Genomic DNA, 23,917 nt, shown 5'->3' on the forward strand with positions numbered 1-23,917 from the left:
GTGGCTTTATAATCTCCCTCTCTCATATTATGTACTAATGAATACATTAAATAAGATATCTCGTCTTTCAAACATGGATCAATCAGGGACTGTTGTAGCCTAATTTTCTTTAGGCTTCAGTGTCAAAATGGAGTATTTAGTTCTCTTGGGTAGTTAGCATAAAATAGATCAGTATGTACTTCATAGCCCCTTTTAAAAACATTGTCAATGAGTATGTCTATTTACAGCTACACTGCAACCAGCAGCTTTTAAAGGTTAGAGCAGGTACTGTAAACTCAATGAATGGAATAATGATAATGAAATACCTACTCGTCTCTCAAGAACATTATGAAGATTAAGGTTTGAGTATCATAAATGCCAAGAAACATTAGTACTGTACTGAATTTATGTTGCACATCAAATAGAATCCCATATTAATTGCTATTGTGTTTTGTGTGAAAGGGCATTATCTCTAATCCAATTCCCCAATTCCTTATCTCATAATGGTTATCTGCATCTTCTGATTGGTCTCTGGGGAATCTTGTTGTACATAAGATAATAGGTTTTATTTATGTTTTAATATTTCTTTAAAAGTTTTCATAGTTTTAAGTCCTTCCATGAGAGTTCATCTTTTCAAGCATTTTGGATTCTGTAACAGCAGGGAACGGTTGCCTCTTTGCCTAGCGATAGAAGAACGTGAATCTGCCCCCATTTTCCCATTAGGGGAGGTAGGGAAGAGAGAACTCTATATAGTAAAATGTAGCCCGCTTATGATGATAGTATTATTTTCCTGGAACTTTCAGTCCTCAGATATATGAAATACTTGAAATGTTGCAAATGGTCCTGTTCTTGAATTAATATTAAAAAGTAACCAAATTGGAGTCTGGGATTGTGAGACAACAACTTTCAGTGGGCAGTTGTTTTTTTCTTTCTTTCTGTAATTCATTTTGAAAAGCCTGGCTCTAGCTAGGTAGATCTCAATGTCTTACATTGTGCAGTTTTCTTCATCGTTATTTGTACTGATGATTTTGCTGATTGTTTCTGACCTGGCAGAAAAACAAGGGCATGGGGATGCTCAGTTGCTCTGGCCACAGAAGTTGCTTTGTGATTTTTATTCAGTGGTTTCTGCTGTGTATCTCTGTTAATTCCTATTTGTATCTTATCCTGTGTAGCCTTCAAAGTGAAGAGCATTAGCAGTGCCATGTGACTGAGGAGCACTAATATCTTACGTGAATGTGCACAAAGAATGTATCTAAAATAAATTAATTCTGCTTATCTTTTGGAAAGTGTGGCTTATTTGGTAACTTGTAAACAAAAACTATAATTACCAAGGTACTCTGATCTCTGGCAATTTTGTTTGCTTTTCTTTGCTAGATTTTCTGTATAATACCTATATTAATTTCCAATGTAAGATCCTCCAGATGTCTTGAGCTTCAGCCTTCATAATGTGTAGCTACCATGATTTTGATGGTAATGCTGAGAAATTAATTAAGGTACCTGGAAGATGCCAAGATAAAATCACAGAAAGTTTTCCAGGCCATAAAGTTAGTGTTTTATTTCATAAAATAGTGGTGGGGTGGTGGTGTCAATAATATAAAAAGTATTTTTAAAGTCAGAAATAGAAACTTCTAATGGGAGATTTTTTTCCCATATTAAGAAGTAGTTAACAATAGTCCTAGAGAGCATGAGTTCATTGTAATGAAGGAGACAATGGCTAAATGTTTATAAAAAACAAAATTCAGTCTTGATTCTGGCAAGCTATTATTCAATGTTGAACAGTTTACTGAAAAAGGTATCGGCTTTTTAGCTTTAAATTAAAGCAATTTGAAATTTTTAGATAAGGTGTGAGAATCAACTATTATCTGTTATTTAATGAAAACACTCTATGCTTACTTATCTGATGCATGAAAGTGACTATAAAAAATCATGCTACAAAAGGTATTTTATTTTATTTTATTTTGATCAGGGGGAAATAAGGAAGGGAATTTGGCAGAGTGTCTCTGAAGTTTGAAGTACTACTCTTGTCTGTTCTGGTCCCTCTAAATGGATTCCAGACTTTAACAAAACAACGTTGTGTTCATACATGCATACATTGATCAAACATTTTACAAAACTTGAGGTTGTTAATAAGTGCAATAATAATCAACAATGAAGGAACTAAGGTGCTCTGAGACTTTAGACTTAAACATGCAAACACCTGCTTGGTAATACCCCAGACTTAATTGTTAGTAAGAAATACAGAAGTCTTGATGGTGAATGTTGCAGTTTCTGGAGACAGCAGAATAGAAGCTAAAGAGCCGGAGAAAATCACAAAATAGAAAGACCTGTGAATAGAAGTAGAATCACTGTGGCAAAAGAAAGCAAAGATTAGTAACAGGTACCTTGGGTGCAATCCTAAAACATCTGGAGCACCTTTAAAACACCATCAGCATTGACAAAATCACTGTCAGTCAATTCCAAAAGGCACTTCACTTGAAACAGTTTACATTCTGCAATGATTCCTCTTATGCCATCGAACAACATTTGCCTATCCCAGATCCTTGAGAAGGACTTGATTGGTGGATAAAATTAAGCCTAAACATCTGGCTGACTGTCACCAAACATAATAATAAATGAACAACCATCCAGCCTAAACTAACCAGGCAGCCTAAGTAGCATTAATGATCAAAAGCTTGGTAGAAGAAGAACTTTGCAATCTTTAGACAATTAATTTTTTTTTGTATTGATGATACAGATGTAAATACAGATTTACAGATGGTTTCCCCAGCAGCTTCATGTAGATATTAATCAACCTGGGAGAAAGAACTGAGTAGTGTGGAACCACAATGAAATACTCTTTACCTGTCTAAACTTCATTTTTTTTACACAGTGCCTCTAATCAGACAATGTTGATTATACAACATGCGGGAACGGAGTGAGCCCTGTGGAACCACCTTGTGTTACCTTAATATATTTTTAATTGCGTAAGCTTCATTAGTAATGTTGATTAAGATCTGAATAGCTGAGCCCTTGTTAGTTCCAAATGAGTTCTTTGACTAGCTAATGGAGTTCAATGCATTAGCATCCAAGATCTTATTTCCCAAGCCTGCCCTCCTGCTTCCTGATTTAACTTGGTTCTGAAACAGGAATGGAGAACTTGTCAAGCTAATTCAGGTTGCTGAGGTTTCTCATCTGGTCTCTAAATTGATCCCCAGCTCTCATTTATAGGTGTTTGCATATATAAGATTTCTTAAAGCTCTCTTTGCAACCAGACACTTCTAAAGAGAGAAGGGTCAAGTAAGGAGTTCTTTCAGTCCTATATCCCCAAATCCCAGAAATTAGACTTTATAGAAACTCTTAGTTTAATTCTGGATTTAGTTTAGTAATAGTTCCTCGAATACTAATAGCCACCCAGAGTCTCAAGACTGGGGTGGTAAATCAATACATATGAAACTTGAATGTAATTACAAAAGCCCAACTATATCAACATTGAACTGAACTCATGGGGAGAAAATACCATTACTATATACTTGTTAGTGACACAAAGTCTTGTTGGGGTAGAAAGGTGAGAACTTTGCTACAATCTAAGAGCAGGCATGCCTGCTGGTTATATAAGCTATTTTTCAATTGAATCCAAACTGTCATAATAAGATAATGTATGTTATATGGCAACATGGCTGCAGTCACTTCATTCAGGAAGGATAAAATATATAAGAGAAGGCAGGAAAATAAAATAATAACAGCAACAACGAGACAGGTCCAGACAGATATATGAGCTGCAAAAGAAAAACTCCATATACTAGGTTGTTTATTTGTTTTTTAAAAAATCCCTCTACTTCAGTATTAGAGTAATAGTTATATACTGTAAAAAATATTTCTGAACCACTAAAGAAAATATTTGTTCTGCAGTATACTAGATGAGTCCAGAAATATGCAAGAAGTAAATGTGTGTGTGTGTGTGGGGGGGGGTTGGGCAGGTTATGGGGGGGAAGATTGGATGAGAATGCTTAAAAGTATCAGAAAAGAACTACTAGGTTCTTTGGCTGTTGCACAAAGTTAGATAATTGCAAACTAGCACAGCTCAGAAATTACCCAAAAATAAATGTTAGGGTCCAAGAGGGAAATGAAAAGAATTGACTTAGAACTCTATACAACTGCATTTGGTAAGAAAGGTACCGGTAATTCTTTTAAGAAAAGCAACGGAGAGGAAGATGAAATTGCACTGTGTGTTAAAATATCTCCACAAAGTTGGAAACCCAATGGATTTGACAATATTGTCAACAGCTTCTGGATAGAAAGAAATCAAAGATGAAAATGTGGCTGAGGGAGTGGTGATAGTAAGAGCACTGAAGGAAGGTGACATATTGCAATTTATTCTGAATGTAACTGAATTTTGTTTTGGAGAAAAAGACACATTTTAATAAATAAAAATCTGAGCAGAGGCAAATGGGATTTTACAGCAGGTGAAGCTTATGTAAACAGGAGCTCAAGATAGTTAAAAGTTCCTGAAAAATCCCCATCAAAAACAACTTTGCAAACAATTTTAATGAAGGAGGAAGAAGAACATTTCTTCCTCTCCACCCATTTCAAAACAAGAATTCATGTGAGAGATACAAGAAGGATATGTCACCAGGATGAATAATGTACATACAGTACTGAAGTGGAAGCTCAAATGCCTTCTGTAGGTATATTTATTTGGTTATTTTACAATTTTAGTAACTTTTCCAAATCTGGAAATTCTAAAAAACATACAACATAACAAATAGAAGAGAAAATAACTGGTATACCAATTGCTCAGTAAAATATCTTATTTCAACTAATGTTGATAAAGTGGCCCGTAGTATTCTAAGTAATACACCCAGTTAAACGTGTGCCTTGATATGATAGGATGAAGATGGCTGACTTATCTATAATACTTATGAAAACAATCTTAGAACTGCAGTTGGTTATCATTTCTAAACTGCAAAATCTACCAATGACAGTTGATAATTGATCCATGAAACATTCACAATATAAATGCAATTAAAATATCCATGTTACCTAAACACAAAATATTTAAATCTAAGCATAGTTACAATAATTTAACACAACATGATTAAATAGTCCAAAGCAATAATAACAATCATAATAACAATAAAACTATGATGGCAAAATTTCATCATCATATATGCCCCATAAAACTTCATCTTTGTGATCTTCTGAAACATTAACATTAACAGGAAAGGGCTAATCTTACTTGTAAAGGTTCACTGTAAGGGACACTTCCATAACACTGGGACCAAAATCAAGAAACAATGTTGGGCTTCCGGTTGGCGCCGTCGTTGTTGCTAGACGGTCTTTCAAGACCGCCAGCCCCGCCGCCCATAAAGAGCCGCCTCCACAGCTGAGAGGTGGCTCGAAAAACTCCGTTTCTTTGAGGAGACGTGAGGAGAGCCGGCAAGATCAGGTAGAGCCCCTGTGAAGTCCCCAGATTGTCTTTTTTGCTTCTGGGGAGGAAGCAGGATGAGGCTCCCTATCCAGCTCGCCGAGGCTCTGGACTCTGGGGGAACTCTGCACGTAGCAGAGCCAGATGACGCGACCAACGTAATCAGCGAAAGTCAAAAGATTTATTAAAAATAAACAGGGTGAAATCTGGATGTGGAACTCAAAACTGCAAGTATTTATAATAGCCCTGCGATTGAATTTAAGAATGGAGAAAGAGAAAGAGTGAAAGTTTAAAATGGCATCCGGCTTTAGCGGCTTGAAAAAAGCTGAAAGCGAAAGTGGATTTGCTTGACTGTCTCAGTACGTTACAAAGTATCTAAAGCAACAGCGCTGTTTAGAAGAGAAGGGAAAAGTTTTTTTTTCCAAAGTGTTTTTATGTTCCTTCTCCCTTAGAGACTTGATTAATTTTGAGAGGATTTTGTGGTGGTGAAAAGGGAGAGAAGACTTCCTTCTTAAAAAGAGCTTGTCAGCGTGGCAGAATGGCTTTAAAGCCAGACAACAAAGCTGTGGGGGGGGGGGTTCCCCCACTCATAAGTCACAAGAGCAGTTTTTAAGCTTGCAGATTCAGAGCTAGAGACAGGAGACTGATTTTAAAGACTTGAAGGAATTTATTATTGCAGCTCTGATGAAACAAGAATGTGGTTATGGACCAGAAGTTTGAAAAATTTCAACAGGAAACTAAGAAGGTGGTTCAAGAAAAGTACGATAAGATGAAGCGAGATATTTTGACAGTTCTGACTGGCTTCTCAGAAGTAATTGTCCAGATTGATAAAAAAAGTGGAAGAAATTAGTTTAAAAGTAGAGTCTAAAATGAAGGAAGCTGATTATAAGATTTACAATGTGGATAATAAAATGCAAAGGATTGAAAATGAAGTGATAATGATGCAATTCAAATTTATGGAGTTTGCTGTAAGACTGAGGGGGATAAAGGAAAACAAGAGAGATTTGAGAAGGATTTGTGCTGATGCTTTGGCTGTGATGCTAAAGGTTAGCCCTGAAGAGGTCCTGTCCAAAATTGACAAGATTTACAGAGTGAATTCTTGGGTGGCAAGGCAAAGGCAATTGCCCAGAGATGTAGTGATATACTTTACAGATAGAAGAATAAGAAATGACATCTCGCAAAAGTCTTTTGTTTCTACCCTACAAGTGGATGGAAGGGAGATTGGGATTTATAAAGAGCTGCCGCCTAAGATGCTAAAAGACAGAAAGGATTTTGGATTTTTGGTGACTGAACTAAAGAAACAACAAATTCCATTTAGATGGGATGCTCCAATTGGCATAATATTGAGGTATCAAGGAGAAAGATATTGATTAAATACTGTTGAAAAAGCGGAAGAATTTTATCTCAATGTTTTTAAAATTGGCCCAACATCTCCACGTACATCTTCAGTGTTAGGAATGCAGGAGGGTGATAAAGAAAAGCAAATCGAACAAGAGATTGAAATCCAGTGGAAACAGATGGAGATGGAGCCAATGGAAATACAAGGAATCACAGGGGGCTTTTCGGATGAGCCGCTCCCGGATCCTCCTTTAAAGGTTATAGGTGGACCACCTAAAAATACAAGAGAAGTGGCTTTGGATCTTGATCTGATGTCCTACAAATTTAAAGATCAGCATATAACTCGATCAGCCTACAAACAAATTCCAGAAAAACAACAACAGCAGAGGTCTAAGCCAGCACAAGGCAAGAAAAGAAGCAGATTCCACAAAACTAGAAAATTTTAGATCAATATCTCTTTTGAATATGGATTATAAAATTTTTGCAAAATTATTAGCCAACAGATTAATGCCAGCTATCCAAGAACTGATTCATGATTAAGCAGGATTTATAGAATTTATAGATTTATAGAAGGCAGATATATGAAAGATAATGTGAGGCAAATTATAGATTTATTGGACTATCTTGAGAAGAATAAACAGATCCCTGCAGTGCTGGTGTTTTAGGATGTGGAGAAGGCCTGTAATCGAGTGAATTGGAACTTTCTATTTTAAGAAAGATGGATTATCTGTACGTTGAAGGGAATAGCCATGAGGCAAGAGGATTATGGAACAAGGGCATTTGCAGTTGATCTGTTTGTTACCCTAACATGGTCGATGGAATTAATAATCTAGATGAAAGACTTTATAGAAGATATCATACGGAATATAAATATAAAGTCACTCGGGGGGTTTTTATATATAGAAGAACTCTTCAACGATGGGAGCAGATGGCAACTAAAGACATTAAATACACTGTTGGAAGAAGGATTTGATGTGATTGTTTAGATGCTATAAATTATTATATATGGTGGACCTGCGGGAAAGTGGGTGAAACAAAATTGATATGGTATAAGGTGATAGGCTAGGTTACTGATTGTTCAATATTGGAAAAGGGATGTTATGTTTATTATTGAAGAACGGACTCTGAAGGTGGCCAGTTTCGCAGAAATGGTGAAGATATCAGCATACATAAAAGACCGGACCCAAGAGATCTATGTATGGGAGTGAAGGAAATGGATAGATTATGTGCAGAATAAATATTAAATTAGGAAGTACTAGATAACTTTTAGTCGAATGTTGTGTAGAAATGTATAGTATATAGGGGATAGAATACTAGACTGTCAGGAAGAAATGTATACTACACAGGGGGTAGAGTAGATGGGCGGTAAAGTATTATATAATCTGATTTGGATTTGGATTTCATCCTGGGGAAGCCATGGGGGGAGGGGAGGGTAAGGGAGGTCTAGGGAGGGAAAGGGGGGGGAACGGGGAAAATTTGTATTTGTAAAACTTTTTCAATAAAAAAAAAAAAAAGAAAGAAACAATGTTTAAGGGTTTTTCTGCTTTCATCATGGAAACAGGAAGGACCTGCTAGACTCTTTTAGGATAACTGTATAGGATTGGCCACTTCAGGTAGAAGACTATAAGAACTGTGATACATAATCAAAAAGAAAGACAAATACAAATTTAGACTTTGTTAATAGAAGTAGAGTTTTCAGATTATTCAATTCAACTTTATCCTGCAGTGGTCAGGAGATACTTTGAATGTTGTATCCACATCTGTGTGCCTTATTTTAAGGAGGATTCAAGAAAATAGAACAGGTTCAGTGAAGGGTAGCAAAGATGATTAAGCGCTTAGAAAAAAAGAGCACATTTGTACTTACCATTTACTGTATGTTGCTCCTGACCTCTGCCAATGCCAGCTTGATTCTGAGCCTGTTCAAAAATTCCTATTCTGACTGAGACAATTTAGCCACAGCTTGCAATGTATTTAGTTCAAATTGTACACTATCAAATCCTCCCATTGGACTTTCCCCCTGATGCTGTGCCCTCCCCATTTTTCTGTTCCAGGAAAGCAGTTACTTTTCTTTTCATGCCTTTGTAAGTTAAATACATATAAATTTATATTGGATTTATATATGCAACATTAAACTATCAAAATGCACAAATATATAGGCCCATCTTGCTTTAAAACAATTCACCTCATTCTTATTGCATTTTTTCTTTGAAATGCCTTTGAGACTTATCCTTACCATGAGCATAACTGCTGCCTTGTAAATGGAAGGTTTGAAACCCAATAGTAAAATATTACTATTTTTTCATTACTTGCTAATTTTCTTTGTGCTTTAAAAAAGCAAAAGCAAAGCAAAACAAAACAACAGTGGTGCACCACTTTTCATCTCCTCTAGTTGGCACTTTGGCAGTTCAAATCCGTAGTACAGGTCTCCTGCGTGAGCAGAGGGTTGGACCAGATGACCTCCAAGGTCCCTTCCAACTCTGTTACTGTTATCTAAATATTTTTTCCCCAAGTTCCAAAGCAGCTCTTAGTTTTTCAATTGTTTGGAAGCTGAGGGTGAAATCATTATGGATACAACAAGTACAGACAGTGATACATATTAGATGCACCTTCACATGATCTATGCTGTCATCTGTCGTCAGTGCCCTACTGGATTCTATATAGGACACATGGGGCAAACTTTGAACAAAAGACTTAATGAACATAAGTTTAATATCACGACTCAAATCAAGGAGAAAGTAATATCAGAGCATTTCATCTTTCCAGGATACTTCAGAGCAGACCTCAGAGTGAATGTTTCAAAAGAGCATGACTTTAACAGATCATTACAGAAAAAAATTGTTGAACACATATCAAAACATTTCAGGCAATATCTGAAGGTCTCAAGATATATGATGGATATTTAACATATTATTAATTAGCAAGCTACTGGTAATCTGTGACCTGTATAAATTGCATCTGCATAACCAATCTATGAGAGGGATGCGGTGGCTCAGTGGCTAAGACGCTGCGCTTGTCGATCGAAAGGTCAGCAGTTCAGCGGTTCAAATCCCTAGTGCTGTGTATCGGGGTGAGCTCCCCTTACTTGTCCCAGCTTCTGCCAACCTAGCAGTTCAAAAGCACGTAAAAAATGCAAGTAGAAAAACAGGGACCACCTTTGGTGGGAAGGTAACAACGTTCCGTGTGCCTTTGGCTGGCCACATGACCACGGAGACATCTTCGGACAGCTTTGGCTCTTCGGCTTTGAAATGGAGATGAGCACTGCCCCCTAGAGTTGGGAACAACTAGCACATAAGTGCGAGGGGAACCTTTACCTTACTTAACCAATCTATCTTTCCCTTCCTTCCACCCTCCTTTCTTTCCACCTTTCTCCAATTTAAATCCCCCATCAGCCTAGCCACACTGCCACTATGATGAAATAAACTAAAGCTCACAAAATCTTTTAATAAAATATGTTAGTCAGAAAAGGTGTTACTAGATTTCTGATTCTTGTCACCATAGACTAACACGATTTTTTTTTCTCCTACAAAAACATGTGTCTTGGGTGAAAGAAAAATAAAAGAAACAAAGTACACTGCTAGAGTTTTGGAGGGTTTTTTGGAGGGGGGTGTTAAAGGAGGCTCACACACACACACACACACACACACACACACACACACACACACACACTTCTGCCAGGTTTCAAACCAACAACTTACTATTTTGAAAGCAAGAATTCTACTTATTGTAGTGTTATAGCACTGATGGTAAAAGGCAGTTTTAAAAGACTGTCACATATTATATAATAACCTTTGACTTCCTCTTCAAAGTAGCAAAGGAATTGCTGGGTGAATTTGCAACAAGTGTGCTACCTGAGATGAATAAGAGTACTCAGAGTGGCGTAACATGGAAATGTGTGCTTTTGAAGCAGAGCAGAAAAATGTGCCATCTGTTTGAACCAGGGGTGAAATCCAGCAGGTTCTGACAGGTTCTGGAGAACCGGTAGCGGAAATTTTGAGTAGTTCGGAGAACCAGTAGTGGAAATTTTTAGTAGTTCAGAGAACCAGCAAAAACTACCTCTGGCTGGCCCCAGAGTGGGGTGGAAATGGAGATTTTGCAGTACCCTTCCCCTGCCATGCCCACCAAGCCACACCATGCCCACCAAGCCAAGCCCACAGAACTGGTAGTAGAAAAAATTGGATTTCACCACTGGTTTAAACCCTCCAGAAATGAATGCCTTCTGGTGGCTAAGCAATGGGGCATTTTGGATAACCCCTTAAGTTGTAAATAGAGAGACTGAAGGAGTTGAGAATGTTTAGCCTTGGGAAAGAAGACTGAAAGAGGATACCAAGGCATTCTGGAAAGGGTGTTACCCAGAAGATGATTTAAATTTATTCTGCATTGTTTCAGAGTGTAACCCACATAATACATGATTTAAGATACAAAAAAGCAAATTAGTTTTAAAACACAGGAAGACCAATTTCATTTTCTAGAAAAAGAACATTCCTCAGTAGTAAAAGCAGTGAAAGATAATGAGTTCCTCTTCACTGAATGCATTCAAGGCTAAACATTCCGAAGAGAATTAGACCAGATGGCCTAAATGGCCTCTTCCAATTTATACGTTTAAGAAAAGAGTGAATGTTCCTTTGGTTATACTGAAAATCTTGCAAGTGTCAATAAAATCAAAGCATACATGACAGTTTTTCCATTTAAGTTCTATTTTATATTCCGTAACTAAGAACCTTGTTGGGCCTCTTTCCACTGTTTATCCAGTTTGATAAATCTCTGCTAAGCAAAAAGTTGTTAAATGCCCTCTTTTATATTATTAAAACTGTAAAGGGCATCTGATTTGCTACATGACATTTATTGGTGAATTGAATGTCACATTCTGTCGCGATGAATTGGGTACCTCTAGTTGCTTATCAGTCCCTGCTTTTGGTGGATCACTCAGTCCCTGCTTTTGGCTAGCTTTACATGGTCAGAATCTGATTTGTTATCCACCATGATAAGATTTCTAATTATCATGAAGGTTAATAAAACTTAAGTGTATGATGGAAAATGGCTCTTTGATCAAATAGCTGAATTAAAAACTAATCATATACTAAAACTGACAAGTACATTTTCAGAAATAAGGCAGAACCTAACTGGGCCATAAACAGCCTTTGTCCTACCTACAGAAAAGGGGAACATATAGTTTCCTGAGAGAAAGAGGTTTAAAGAACAAAAGATCTCTCTAGGTACATTTAGGAGCATGAATACTTTCTACAAAAGTGGTATGATTACACATTCACTTTATTTGGAGGTAGATAATCTTTAGGCCTTAGTGTCCTGTTTCAGGTTTCCAGAGCTCCGGTCATCAACTGCTGAAAAGGTAGGCCAAGATTTTCTTCATTTGGAGATGAGAAACAAATGAAAACCATCTTAGAAGCACTACATTATGCAAACATACTCTTAAGTCAATTGATTCCTAGTGTCTTCACCCATTGCAATTTTTTGATCAGCATTATGGAAGTAGGCTGTCACTGTCTTCTCTTGAAATGTTTTGGGACTTCCCAGGTTCACAAACCATTCCTAAATTCATGTTGCATTGTCCCACCTATTTGGCAACCAAAAACATTACTTGAAGTCTTTCCTTTCAAAGGCAGTTTGTCATTATCATTTATTTACATGTAAACCTGAACATAGTATAAAAGAATGTAGAACTGATCTTGGGGAAATATGAGAAAGCCATAAAAGTGGGGAGTGGGGGAAGTGCTTGCAGAAAAGATTAAATAGTCTGGGGATAGAAGGAAGTATGAGAAAGAAACTCAAAGAACCCCACCAAAAAAGGGACATGGTCACCCAAAATATGGTTGCCAGCTGGCTATTTATGGACGTGTTAAGCATGGAGACATAAGCCTGTTTTTGCCAGAAGACAAAGCCTACGGAGAAAACCAGGGAGATACCTGGGATTCACAAACAGAAAATCTGTGTAGGAATAATTTGATCCAAGGCCATTGTCACCTACTCAATAGAAGCTGAAATTAAGTTTTCAATTGGGCCAGGAAACACTTCAGGAACTATACCAATTTCCCTCCGGAATTCTGATGAATTCTCATTCTTGACATATCTCCCTTTGCCCTGGTGTTCCTACTGCTCTCTTCCCCCTAGCAGTGTACAATCACTTACTTTCCTTTTTGCCCATGTCAAAAGGACCAGCTACAATTTTAATAAGAGCCCTTTGGCTAACAAACTGCAGAACTTGAGTGCTTCTACCTAGTATTTAGCAGCTGTGATATAAGGAACCTATTCATCACCCATTCAACATCGTCCCCTGGACATCCCACTCTCACCAGGATAGCCAAAAGAAAACAAGCTCCACTTTCAATGTGCCAGGTAAGCTTCAGCTCACCCCTAGCTTCTCACCCAAGAATGAAAGCAATTACTGCTCCCTCTAGGTCCACTTCCCAAACCATCTTAACTTGAAGTCATTAATCCAGTCCTCAACTCTCCATCCTCTGGAGGCACTGTCTGTGGAGATTCTCAGTCATCCAGGTCATGGTTGTCCCAAAGATGCTTCTTCAAGAAGCAACTGGACTTTCTTGAAAGTCCAGTTGTCATTTGAAAAAGCACCTTTGGGTCTGGAGGCACTGATGTAATCCAACTGGGTTTGCCCAGCCAACAAGCTTTCTTAGGTCAGAAATCAGAAGTTAGAACCAAGGTGACAGCCAAAAAATAGCTCCTGTTCCACACCACTGGTTAAATGAAGGTTCTTAGGATACAGGTTATTTCTTTTGATGGACCACCAACTGGCCTGGCCTCTCCACATCTTCTGATCTTGCACTATTTCTTTGAGTTTTTCTATGCTCTGATTGGTGTCACTTTGATAGTGTCCAACCACTGTGTTCTTTGATCGCCTGGTTTCCTTTTACCACTAACTCTTCCAAACATAATTGCTTTCTCCAGTGAATTCCCCCGCATCTCATGAATGGCATGACATTCTTATTGCAGGAAATGAGATAGTGTGGCCAGAGACAAGAGAAGGGCAAAGTTGAGAAATGGATGAATCTGTAGTCTGGTGATCCCAAACTTTCATCTGTAGTTAAAGGCTTCAGGTAATAACAGACAATGGGATGACCTCTTCCTGAGATGAGAAGAAGTGTTGACAATCAATATAAACAATATTATGTTATAAATTAGATGTTTGCATAGTCTGATTTAGAAGATGAAAACTTCCTGGGTCTCCCCACCCCCACTATCAACTGCATTATAGTATAATGTTCTACTCACTCTCCTATGGCTTTGTTATGGGTGGCTGAATCCAGGGATGACCAACATTTTACCTAGGCTAACATATTTTGCATTTCTTTATTTCAGCTGCCAAGGATGACAGAGAAGGGATGCTACTAACACAGTGAGTTCACTAGTGTGTGTGTGGTTTGAAGTTTCACATTTAAAAGAAACAAGTTTGATTTTTTAATGATAAAAATACCATTAATTTTTTTTTATAAATGGTAAAAATTACTATATTTTCTTTATTTGTAAAAATTACTGTACCATGGATAATTGCCATTGTGATGCTGGGTTTTGGATTATTCAGGGTGTTCCCAAAATAGGGTATGGATTCTTCTTGCTTATTCCAGTTGTATTTCAGAATGGATCTTCCCTGAAATAAATGTAACCTTTCCATTTAGAAGATTACAACATGGAATTGTTGGGCTGCTGATATGCTGTAGGCAGGCCTTGGATGCAAACAATATAGATTACATACAGTATCTGATTTCAGTGTGACCATGTATTTTTCCATTTTAAATTCAGACCTATAAGCAAAAAGTTTCCTTCAGCCTACCTTTCATAACACACATCAAAATTATTGTCACATGTACAAGTGGAAATATTTTAATTAAGAGAACTGAAGACATGATGATAAGAACTAGTACCAATCTCTGCTTTAGAACATTATTTAAACAGCATTTACTTACTTTACTGATAAAATAGGTTTACATGAGATAAATTTCTACATGTTTTTGAGAGACATGTAAATATGATCCATTGATAAGGACTCCCATATGACTTTGTGGAATATGTTCATGAAAAAAATGCCCCGACTCAGGGTATAAAAGAAAGGAACCTAGCATAGCCATTTTTACCCAGTGTTCCAGGTCCTTGCAGGAGCTAAAAAATTCAAGTTAGCAACTGCCTTTGGGAAAAGAGGACCATGAAGTGGCTAATTCTGGCTCTAGTATGCCTTCACCTCAGTGAGGCTATTATCAAGTGAGTATAGCATAATTATATAATAGCTTCAATTGCCTTTCAGCTTCAGTAGCTCTCTTAATAAAAAATCTGTTTCAGTTTCTCTCTCTCTCTCTCTCTCCTAATTGTTTTCTTTCTTAAATGATGTCTGCTTACTTAGCTCCAAAAAAGGTTTGGATTTGTGGAAGTCTCTGGGGACAGTAGGCATGACACTTGATGTACCTGCCTTTGAAGACCATCTGATGGGAAACTCATGGACTTTCTTCAGCAGTGGGTTGGCCACTGCTGGACTAAATGAGTCAGGGGTTTGATCCAGCATTTATTATGTTTATGCTCTTAAGCTCATTGCATTTCTGTATTAGATGGATGTCCTTTTTCTAAAATATTCAGAAATTTTAATGCCTTTTGGGTATAGTTTCTAGAACAATATATGCTTTTATACTTTTTATGCCTTTGGGTAGGCGATCTTGCTGTACACTACTTTTATTTTTTCATAGCATTTTTGCTGAAGGTCTGCATCCCCAAATTCAGAAGCGTCTATGCTGAAGAATAACTGGATTCACTTTATGTTTTGGCTCAAAACTAGACAATTAGGTAGCATTTTCTTAGTGATGTAAGACTACAGCTAAAGATGTATACACTAGGATAAGTCATTACAACTCCTAGGAGACCCTCAGATGCATTGTTAAAATTAGGCATAACCACCATTCTGTGCAGCTTTTATGATAAAAAACACCTCTGTTTCCTATGTGGATATTTTCAGGATGATGTAATATATTTTTTGTGTTGCATTAGGCAGATAATTCAGAAAACAAAATAACAGAGTTGGAAGGAACTTTGGAGGTCTTCTAGTCCAACCCTCTGCTTAGGCAGGAAACCCTACACCACTTCAGACAAATTCATCCCATTCCATCTTCTCTCTGCAAAAATAGTGAATGACATTCTTTTTCTTCTTCTTCTTCTTTTTTTTTTTGCATTTAGTTAACTGGAATTATGCAGGTACAGCCTCGGCTTCCAGCACTTGATAACAATAGCACACTTATATACTGCTTCACAGTACTTTATAGCCCTCTCTAAGTGGTTTACAGAGTCAGCATATTGCCCCCAGTAATCTGGGTCCTCATTTTACCAACCTCGGAAAGATGGAAGACTGAGTCCACCTTGAGCCTGGTGAGATTCGATCTGCCAAATTGCAGTCAGCTGGCAGTCAGCAGAAGTAGCCTGCAGTACTGCATTCAAACCACTCTGCCACTGCAGCTCCTTGATAAAATAGACAACATTAGATAACATCTTGTTATTATTCAAATTTGTAACCCTGTTGTAGAACAGTAGAGTTGAAAGGGGGACATTGGAGTTCTTCAGTTTGATTTCCTGCTCAATGAAAAAAAGATTTAACCCCCGAAAGAATGAAACAGAAATTAGCATTACTAATTAAGTGATATTGAGTTCAGTCCAGGTAAACTCTTAGACCACCTACAAAATCTCAATGAAAAAACCTCAATGTGGGAAGTGTCTAGAGCTGCCAGTTTGATTCTCTGCTTAACTGCTTACCTCACACAGAATCCCCTTAAAAAGATTCAAGTCCATAAGGCAAGTGATGGGGGAAAAAGGTGTCGATGGACCACTCCTACACAAGTATTATGATCCAGCCAGCAAATATATCAATAATTTTGCCATTGGTGAGGAGCCCCTTGCTAACTACATGGATGTGAGTATCTGGTTAGTTAAAAGTAAACAATCACAATTATGTCAAGATGAAAACTAGACAGGAAGAGTTTACATTAGTTGAGAAAATCATACGTCCAAATGCAATTGTGTTATAATTTGGAAATCTGGATAACTAACATCAAACACAGTTACATGTACCCAATTAACCATGAAGCAGGTATGAAAACCTAATTAAATTGTAAGTGTACTTATGTGGCTGTACAGTACCTACTTTAAAAAAAAAACTTACAAATCAGTTGGAATTCTAAAGCCATGTTTCTGAAATTTTTATTTCTTCTATATTTTTGCCTATAGATATTTCTAAAATATATTGAACGATATGTTTTAAGTGTATACAGAATGTTCTGTTGGATGTGTTAAGTCCTTACATTATCAACATTCAAGTGTGGAAGCCCTGAATGATGACATGTTTTCCTTTTTATAGATGAGCTATTATGGAGAGATCAGTATTGGAACTCCACCCCAGAACTTCATGGTTCTCTTTGACACTGGGTCATCCAATCTCTGGGTGTCATCTGTCTATTGCCAGAGTCCGACTTGTGGTGAGTATTCTTTCTCGTTCATTTAAGAATAAAAAATACACATTTTTTTTTGTCCTTCACTCCTATTTTATGCGGTTATTTAAACCTGGTTTTGTTATTGATTCAAAAGTAAAACCTTCTCTCCCCCTCTCTCATTTCTATTACCAGAAAACCATCCATTATTTAATCCCAATGAGTCTTCTAGTTATTCCAGCAATGGACAAACTTTTTCTATACAGTATGGAAGTGGTAGTCTCACTGGGGTCTTTGGCTATGATACTGTAACAGTAAGTAGCAGTTCTCTCCAAGTGGAATGTATTTGTTTGACTTGATATTCCTAGCACAAGGCAATATTATTATTATACAATGGACAGTATTGGTTTGGTCAGAGATTAAAATCAAAAGGTTTATGATAGTTAGTAATGAACTGATCTTGAAAACATTCAAGCCTGCAAATACTTAAATCTCATAGACGTAGAAAGAGATTGGGGCATTTTGACTGGTCTCACCTTCTGGTGAAGTTTCATGGGGTTTAGCTAATGTCATTATATGTCGCCAAGGCTTTGATGGATGAAGAAGGGAGACCTGCTAGCTGGTTGATATGGATGGCACAAAGGGAACATCAAAAGCACCTTCCAATCCTTTCCAAAGATCAGTGGATAGAGGCCTGGGCAACACAACACCTTCACTGTTGTGAGAGGGGAAGATTCTAGGAGCTGGTGATGGTACAGAGTAGGAATTCAATCAGTGTTAGCGCCCTGCTCTGAGATCCCCAAATAAGTTGCCTTCTCTGTTTTCCACATCCAAGTATCTATTTTGGTGCTCCAATTCCTCATGAACACCCTTCTCATGACATTAGCTCTTCCAGTTGATTGCATATTTATGAGTTGAACATTTGAAAATATAAGAAAGCTTCAATGAGGGTTCTCTTGTTGAATCTATCCATTTATATCAAAAAGGCTATCATTATGAAAACCTTTTTAATATATTTCATGATCAATGGACCATGATGTTAGAACAGGTTTCCCATCCTCTAATACTCTGCCTAATGAATTATTCCTCTATTACAACAAAATAAATTAGCTATCCATAATTTCAATTTTCTGAACTTTTGTTAGGCTATTGTGCCGTATATTTTTCCTATCTTCTGACATGTCCTGTTCCTTTGTAGATCCAAGGCATTTCTATTACCAATCAAGAATTTGGCCTAAGTGAAACTGAGCCTGGCACTGCTTTTCTCTATGCGAAATTTGATGGCATCCTGGGTTTGGCTTATCCCTCCATTTCTTCTGGTGGTGCCACCACTGTAATGCAGGGAATGATCCAGGAGAATCTGATTGATGCTCCTGTTTTCAGCTTTTACCTGAGTCAGTGAGTATGAAGTCTTTTCTACCTTCCTTTTTAAAATTTGGCTGTTTCAGTTTACTACAATTATTGTTTCTCAATTGTCGTCTATACCTTGTATACAATTTACAACCTATGTCAACAAGAATTATGGAGAACATTTCTATGGTTGGAATTTTGAGATGGACAACTTAAGATTGCAGGGCCTTTTTGACCTTTGGTTTCTCACATTACATATCTGTTTTAGAAAGCTATCCAGTGATAGTTTCTGTAAAATATTTATAGTAGATTCTCTTTGGATTACAGATTTCAGATGCAAGAAAGCACTTCTTCACATTAATTTAAAAGGCAGACAGAGAGAGGGACGTTTTTGAAAATATCAACTTTACATTGCTACGTAGTACCAATACTAGGTAGAACTGAGGTAGAAGGATTGTTCTAAAAACATCTATCAGTTTATGGAAGAATAGAGATTTGAACACAGACCCTTTGGTAGTGGTTACTAAATTCTCAGCTGCTCTAAAGTATTACTGAGTCCTAGCCATGCCTTTCTTTTATAATTATAAGAAAAATACTCCTCCAGTTGCTTGATACATTTTTTCCTATTAAAATAGATTCTATTTTGACTATATTATTCTCAGGGTACTTTAGGATTTCTTTAAAGTTTTAAAAATGGTTCTTGAAATTACTGGCATAAGATAGAGAGTACTATTTTTTACCTTATCATATTTGTCCTTTACTCTGTGCACCTTCTGATTTGCCAGATGATCTCACAGGACTCTTTAGCACTTTTCAGGATGGACACAGAGAAAGGAAAAGCCCTATTATCTGTCATCCTGGACAATAGATTTAAGGTATCAGAATCAGATCCCAGATTAGTATTTTGAAACGTTTCCTAACTATAAGAGCAGTTTGATAGTTAACCAAATACCCAGGGAGATGCTGGGCTCCTCTTCAACAGATTTGTTATAGAAGATCATAGTGAGTGACTATTCATGATTGGTTTAAACCAATGTTTTTCCACACTTGGCAACTTTAAGGTGGGTGACTTCAGTTTCCAGCATGCTAGCTGAGGAATTCTGGGAAGTCTATCCAACAAAAATGGCCAAGTTTGAAAAAAACCTGGTTTAAACTGAATTCTATTCCAGATAGTGAGAATGGATTACTTAAATGGCCTCTTCTATTTCTGGAGTTGCATAATACTGTCCCTTAACACTAGGCAGCCCTTCAAGGAGGGTATTATTTCACAATGAAAAGGCCCTCACACACAGGTCCTTCAGTCAACTAAAAAGGAAACATTGGTATAAACCAGCAATATATCTTAATAAGATTGTTCTTCTGACTTTCTCCATTGATCTTTTTAGGCAGCCAAGCGTTCAGGATGGTGGTTCACTTGTATTCGGAGGAGTCGATTCCAGTCTCTACTCTGGTCAGATTAACTGGAGTCCAGTCACCCAAGAAGAGTATTGGCAAATTGCGATTGATGGGTAAGGCTGTTTTCAGTAGTAATATTTACCAAAGAGCCTGATGGAAATCCAACAGAAATTTAAGTCTTAGATGAGGAATAATCCCTTGGAGATGGGATTTTGAAATCTCTACATCAAAGGATACCTGTGGGGCCCCAGAACCACTCCGAATATTGCAACTGGTAGTTTTTAATAGGACAGAAGGCAAAAGTATTAAATGGAGAGGTATCCAATTGAATGTAATAGCAACACTCCTCCACTCCTCTGCTTGCAACAAAATACCTTATGCCACCAGACTTGAAATTCTGGGCTTAGAAAACTTAGAACTATGCCGCCTTCAGTATGACCTAAGCGTAGCTCATAAAATTATCTGCTACAATGTCCTAGTTGTCAATGACTACTTCAGCTTCAACCACAACAGTACAAGAGCACACAATAAATACAAACTTAAAGTGAACTGCTCCAAATTCGATTGCAGAAAATATGACTTCAGCAACAGAGTGGTCAATGCCTGGAATGCACTACCTGACTCTGTGGTTTCATCCCAAAACCCCCAAAATTTTAATCTAAGACTGTCTACTGTTGACCTCACCCCATTCCTAAGAGGTCTGTAAGGGATGTGCATAAGAGGACCAGCGTGCCTACCTCCCTGTCCTAATGTTTCCTCTATTTGTATCTATTTTATGTATTCAATTCATGCTTATACTTATATATATTATCTAATACGTACTTGACAAAATAAATAAATAAAAATAAAATAAATAATAAATAATAGCACTTAGACTTATATACCATTTTACAATGCTTTACAACCCCCTCTAAGCGGTTTACAGAGTCAGCATATTGCCCCCAACAATTTGGGTCCTCATTTTTACTCACCTTGGAAGGATGGAAGGCTGAGTCAACCTTGAGCCTGGTGAGATTTGAACTGCCAAATTGCAGTCAGCTGGCAGTCAGCAGAAGAGTCTCTGGCTTCCTACACCAAGACAACTCTGATTTTACTAGTAGCAGCTGGTCAGCAGTCGTTAATTATGTACTCTACAAATATGCCTTTCCAGTTTGCTTTTTTTCCCTCTTCGGAAACAAAAAACAAACAAACCCATGACTTTGGTGGTCCAGTGGCAAAACCAGGGCAAGAAAACAATCTAATTTTATATGAAAATAACCACAGCTGCTCCCGTTTTGGTGATGCCACTGAGTATCTGTTGACTAAGTGTGGAAGAACAATATAACAGCAAGTATCTCTGGACTTTCTTTCTCTAGATTCCTGGTCAACAACCAGGAAACCAATTGGTGTAGCCAGGGGTGCCAGGCGATTGTGGATACCGGAACATCCCTACTCACTGTTCCTGGGCAGTTCTTTGGAAACCTGATGCAGAACATTGGAGCTCAGCAAAGCAACAATGGCCAGGTAGGGGAAAGCTGCTATATGCAGGGACAGGGAATATTGAGTATAACTGGCAATCCTAAATATCAGCAAGAGACCTAGGATACTCTTATTGTGGGTATGAAAATATATCCCAAATGAATCCAATATAAGATGATGGAAAAAGTGACTCCCTTAATACTCATTTCATTTACGCAGGCAATGGGAATTGTGAGGTGGGGTGGGATGAGGGAGGTTGCCAGAAAATGTACAGCTATCTGGCAAGACCTACCTTACCGTAGTTGCTAGTTCTTAGTTTAGCTTTTGTCAAACCAAACCAGACAAGATGCTAATGGAAGTTCAACTCCCATCCATCTGCCAGTATAGAGAAGAGTTGGCTTTTTTCTTAAGAAGGCTAAAGCAAGAAATAGAGTTTTCCCTTCTAATGCGTTTTGATTTTGAATTAAGCAAATGTGCTTGTATAGGAAAGTAATTCAAAATAAGAAGGGGAGCAGGATGCAGTATAAACTTAGTTACTTATTTACAGTCTGGTTTATCCCATAGAATATTGTACTTACGGTTTTTCTACATTTTCTCTATATCTCCTTTCCTATTCTATAGTTTGTGGTTAACTGCAATAACATTGAGTACATGCCGACCATCACATTTGCCATCAATGGAGTTTATTACCCCCTGAGTCCATCTGCCTATACCCTTCCGGTAGGTCATTCTCTTCAAGAGCTCTTTTCATGTTGGTCTTAGGTATCTGAAATTACCTTGTATCAGGCTCTCTATAGAAAGGCATAGCATAGCTGGATCTCTTTATGACATTTCATTCTCTTCGCTGTCCCATGGAAAAGCAGGGAGCATGACTTTGAGATGCCCTCAGGGGAAAGCTGAAGAAAGGAGCTAAAAAAGTTGGCAAGATACTACGGTATATAAAAAAGATCTGGGAAACCCGAAGGTGCAGTATGGTGTAAAGTAGGGGGCCATTAAGAAAATAAATATTTGAGAGGCTTGGGTAATTGAAGCCAATGATTTGTCTCCTGGTGGTCCATGTATTGAAATTTAGATCACACTTTTCTTGTAGGGAATTGAGTAATTATGAACTGAGCAGGCCTAAAAATGTATTCTTTAAGATGCAGTTGCAGAATAGTGGATAGTTTTGTGGTTAAAAATCTAGACAGTTATATGTGATTTACAACTGTAGAGAGTTTGAACACTGAAAGTTGAACTTTGCTTTCTCAAGTTAACTGTCTCAGGTTATTTCTGATATTTTGCCTTAGCCCAAAAGTTTTAATGCAGTCTATGTCTTTTCCTCAACAGTATAATGGTAACTATTGCGAGATTGCCATCATGCCTACTTACCTGCCATCCCAGAATGGGCAACCTCTGTGGATCCTTGGTGATGTCTTCCTCAGGCCCTACTACTCCGTGTACGACTTGGGCAACAACCGGATTGGCTTTGCAGCAGCAGCATAAACATATCCAACAGTCTTGTGCAGGGTTTTTCATCTGCAAAAATCTTCCACTAAAAGTGATAATAAATCAAAGTTGGTTTCCTCCCCAAAGTAACTGGAAGCAAATAAAGAATGATTATGCAAATGACAGTCTTATGTGTGAAGTTTTACTTGGCCAACTGTGAGAGCATGGTACAGGAGAGATGGTTGGAAGAAACATGGCATCTCAATATTTCCTTTGAACAACAGAATTCCTCTATTTATTTATTTATTTTTTAAATCTATCCCTATTCCAGGAGTTAAAGAAAGACTATATAATATTTTCTTAATATTTCTTCTTACATCATCTTATAATTACGCCCTTTGTGTAGTTGCCTTGAATAGACATAACTGCAACCAAAGAGTTCCTTTTTAAATATAGAAATAAAATTAAGTATGGGTCTTAATTACTCCTTTAAATTCAATAAGAAAGAAGGAAAACCTATAGGGTAGCTTTCTGTGGGGATCAAATCTGGAGAGTACATACTGAGCATATACCAAGACAAGCATCAGCATGTCATCAATTTTTCTGGAAAATAATGGTTTACTTTATTGATCTATCATTTTAAGAAGATGACCATACATTGTGGTTTTCTTTCTTTTTTTAAAAAAACAAACTTTATTAAACATAAAAAAGATAAAATGTCATATCGAGTACAGATAAAATACATTTATATTAATCCACATAACATTACTTACTCACTACTAAAGGTGAAAAAGTAAACGAAACAAAATAAGTAAAAGAAAAGAAAAAAAATGTAGAAAGTGACTTGTCACTTTATCACGTCCTTTATTCTATTGAGGGTGCGTGTTTATTGATATTATTGTCTTTCAGAATTTTACATTTACTCTCTCTTTTTTTTAATTATCCAATCGTACCATCTATTCCATACCATGTAATATTTTGAGTCTGCCTTGTCTTTTAACTCAAATGTTAATTTGTCCATCTCTGCACAATTGTAAATTTTTTGGATTATTAGTTGATCCGTTGGTAATTGATCCATTTTCCAATATTGCGCTAGTGCCAATCTGGCTGCCGTAATTCTATGTAATATTAAATATTT

General features: G+C 37.3%; 1 protein-coding gene across 1 annotated transcript; it reads left to right on the forward strand.

Annotated features, from left to right (window-relative positions):
* The first annotated feature begins 14,894 nt into the window (after positions 1 to 14,894).
* LOC117657604 (gastricsin-like) lies at positions 14,895 to 22,841 on the forward strand. Its single transcript, XM_060687159.2, has 9 exons — positions 14,895 to 14,950; positions 16,490 to 16,637; positions 17,082 to 17,199; positions 17,347 to 17,465; positions 18,350 to 18,549; positions 19,887 to 20,009; positions 21,252 to 21,399; positions 21,976 to 22,074; positions 22,681 to 22,841. The coding sequence occupies exons 1-9, from the start codon at positions 14,895 to 14,897 to the stop codon at positions 22,834 to 22,836; spliced, it is 1,167 nt and encodes a 388-aa protein (XP_060543142.2). The 3' UTR covers positions 22,837 to 22,841.
* The last annotated feature ends 1,076 nt before the right edge of the window (positions 22,842 to 23,917 follow it).

This window comes from Pantherophis guttatus, chromosome 3 (assembly GCF_059756535.1).
Source record: "Pantherophis guttatus breed Tessera chromosome 3, ASM5975653v1, whole genome shotgun sequence".
Lineage (NCBI taxonomy): Eukaryota > Metazoa > Chordata > Lepidosauria > Squamata > Colubridae > Pantherophis > Pantherophis guttatus.

Coding starts and splice junctions, on each gene's coding strand:
- LOC117657604 (XM_060687159.2), top strand. CDS start 14,895: ATGAAGTGGCTAATTCTGGCTCTAGTATGCCTTCACCTCAGTGAGGCT. Junction 17,466..18,349: donor TTGGCTATGATACTGTAACA/GTAAGTAGCAGT, acceptor GTTCCTTTGTAG/ATCCAAGGCATTTCTATTAC. Junction 20,010..21,251: donor TGGCAAATTGCGATTGATGG/GTAAGGCTGTTT, acceptor TTCTTTCTCTAG/ATTCCTGGTCAACAACCAGG.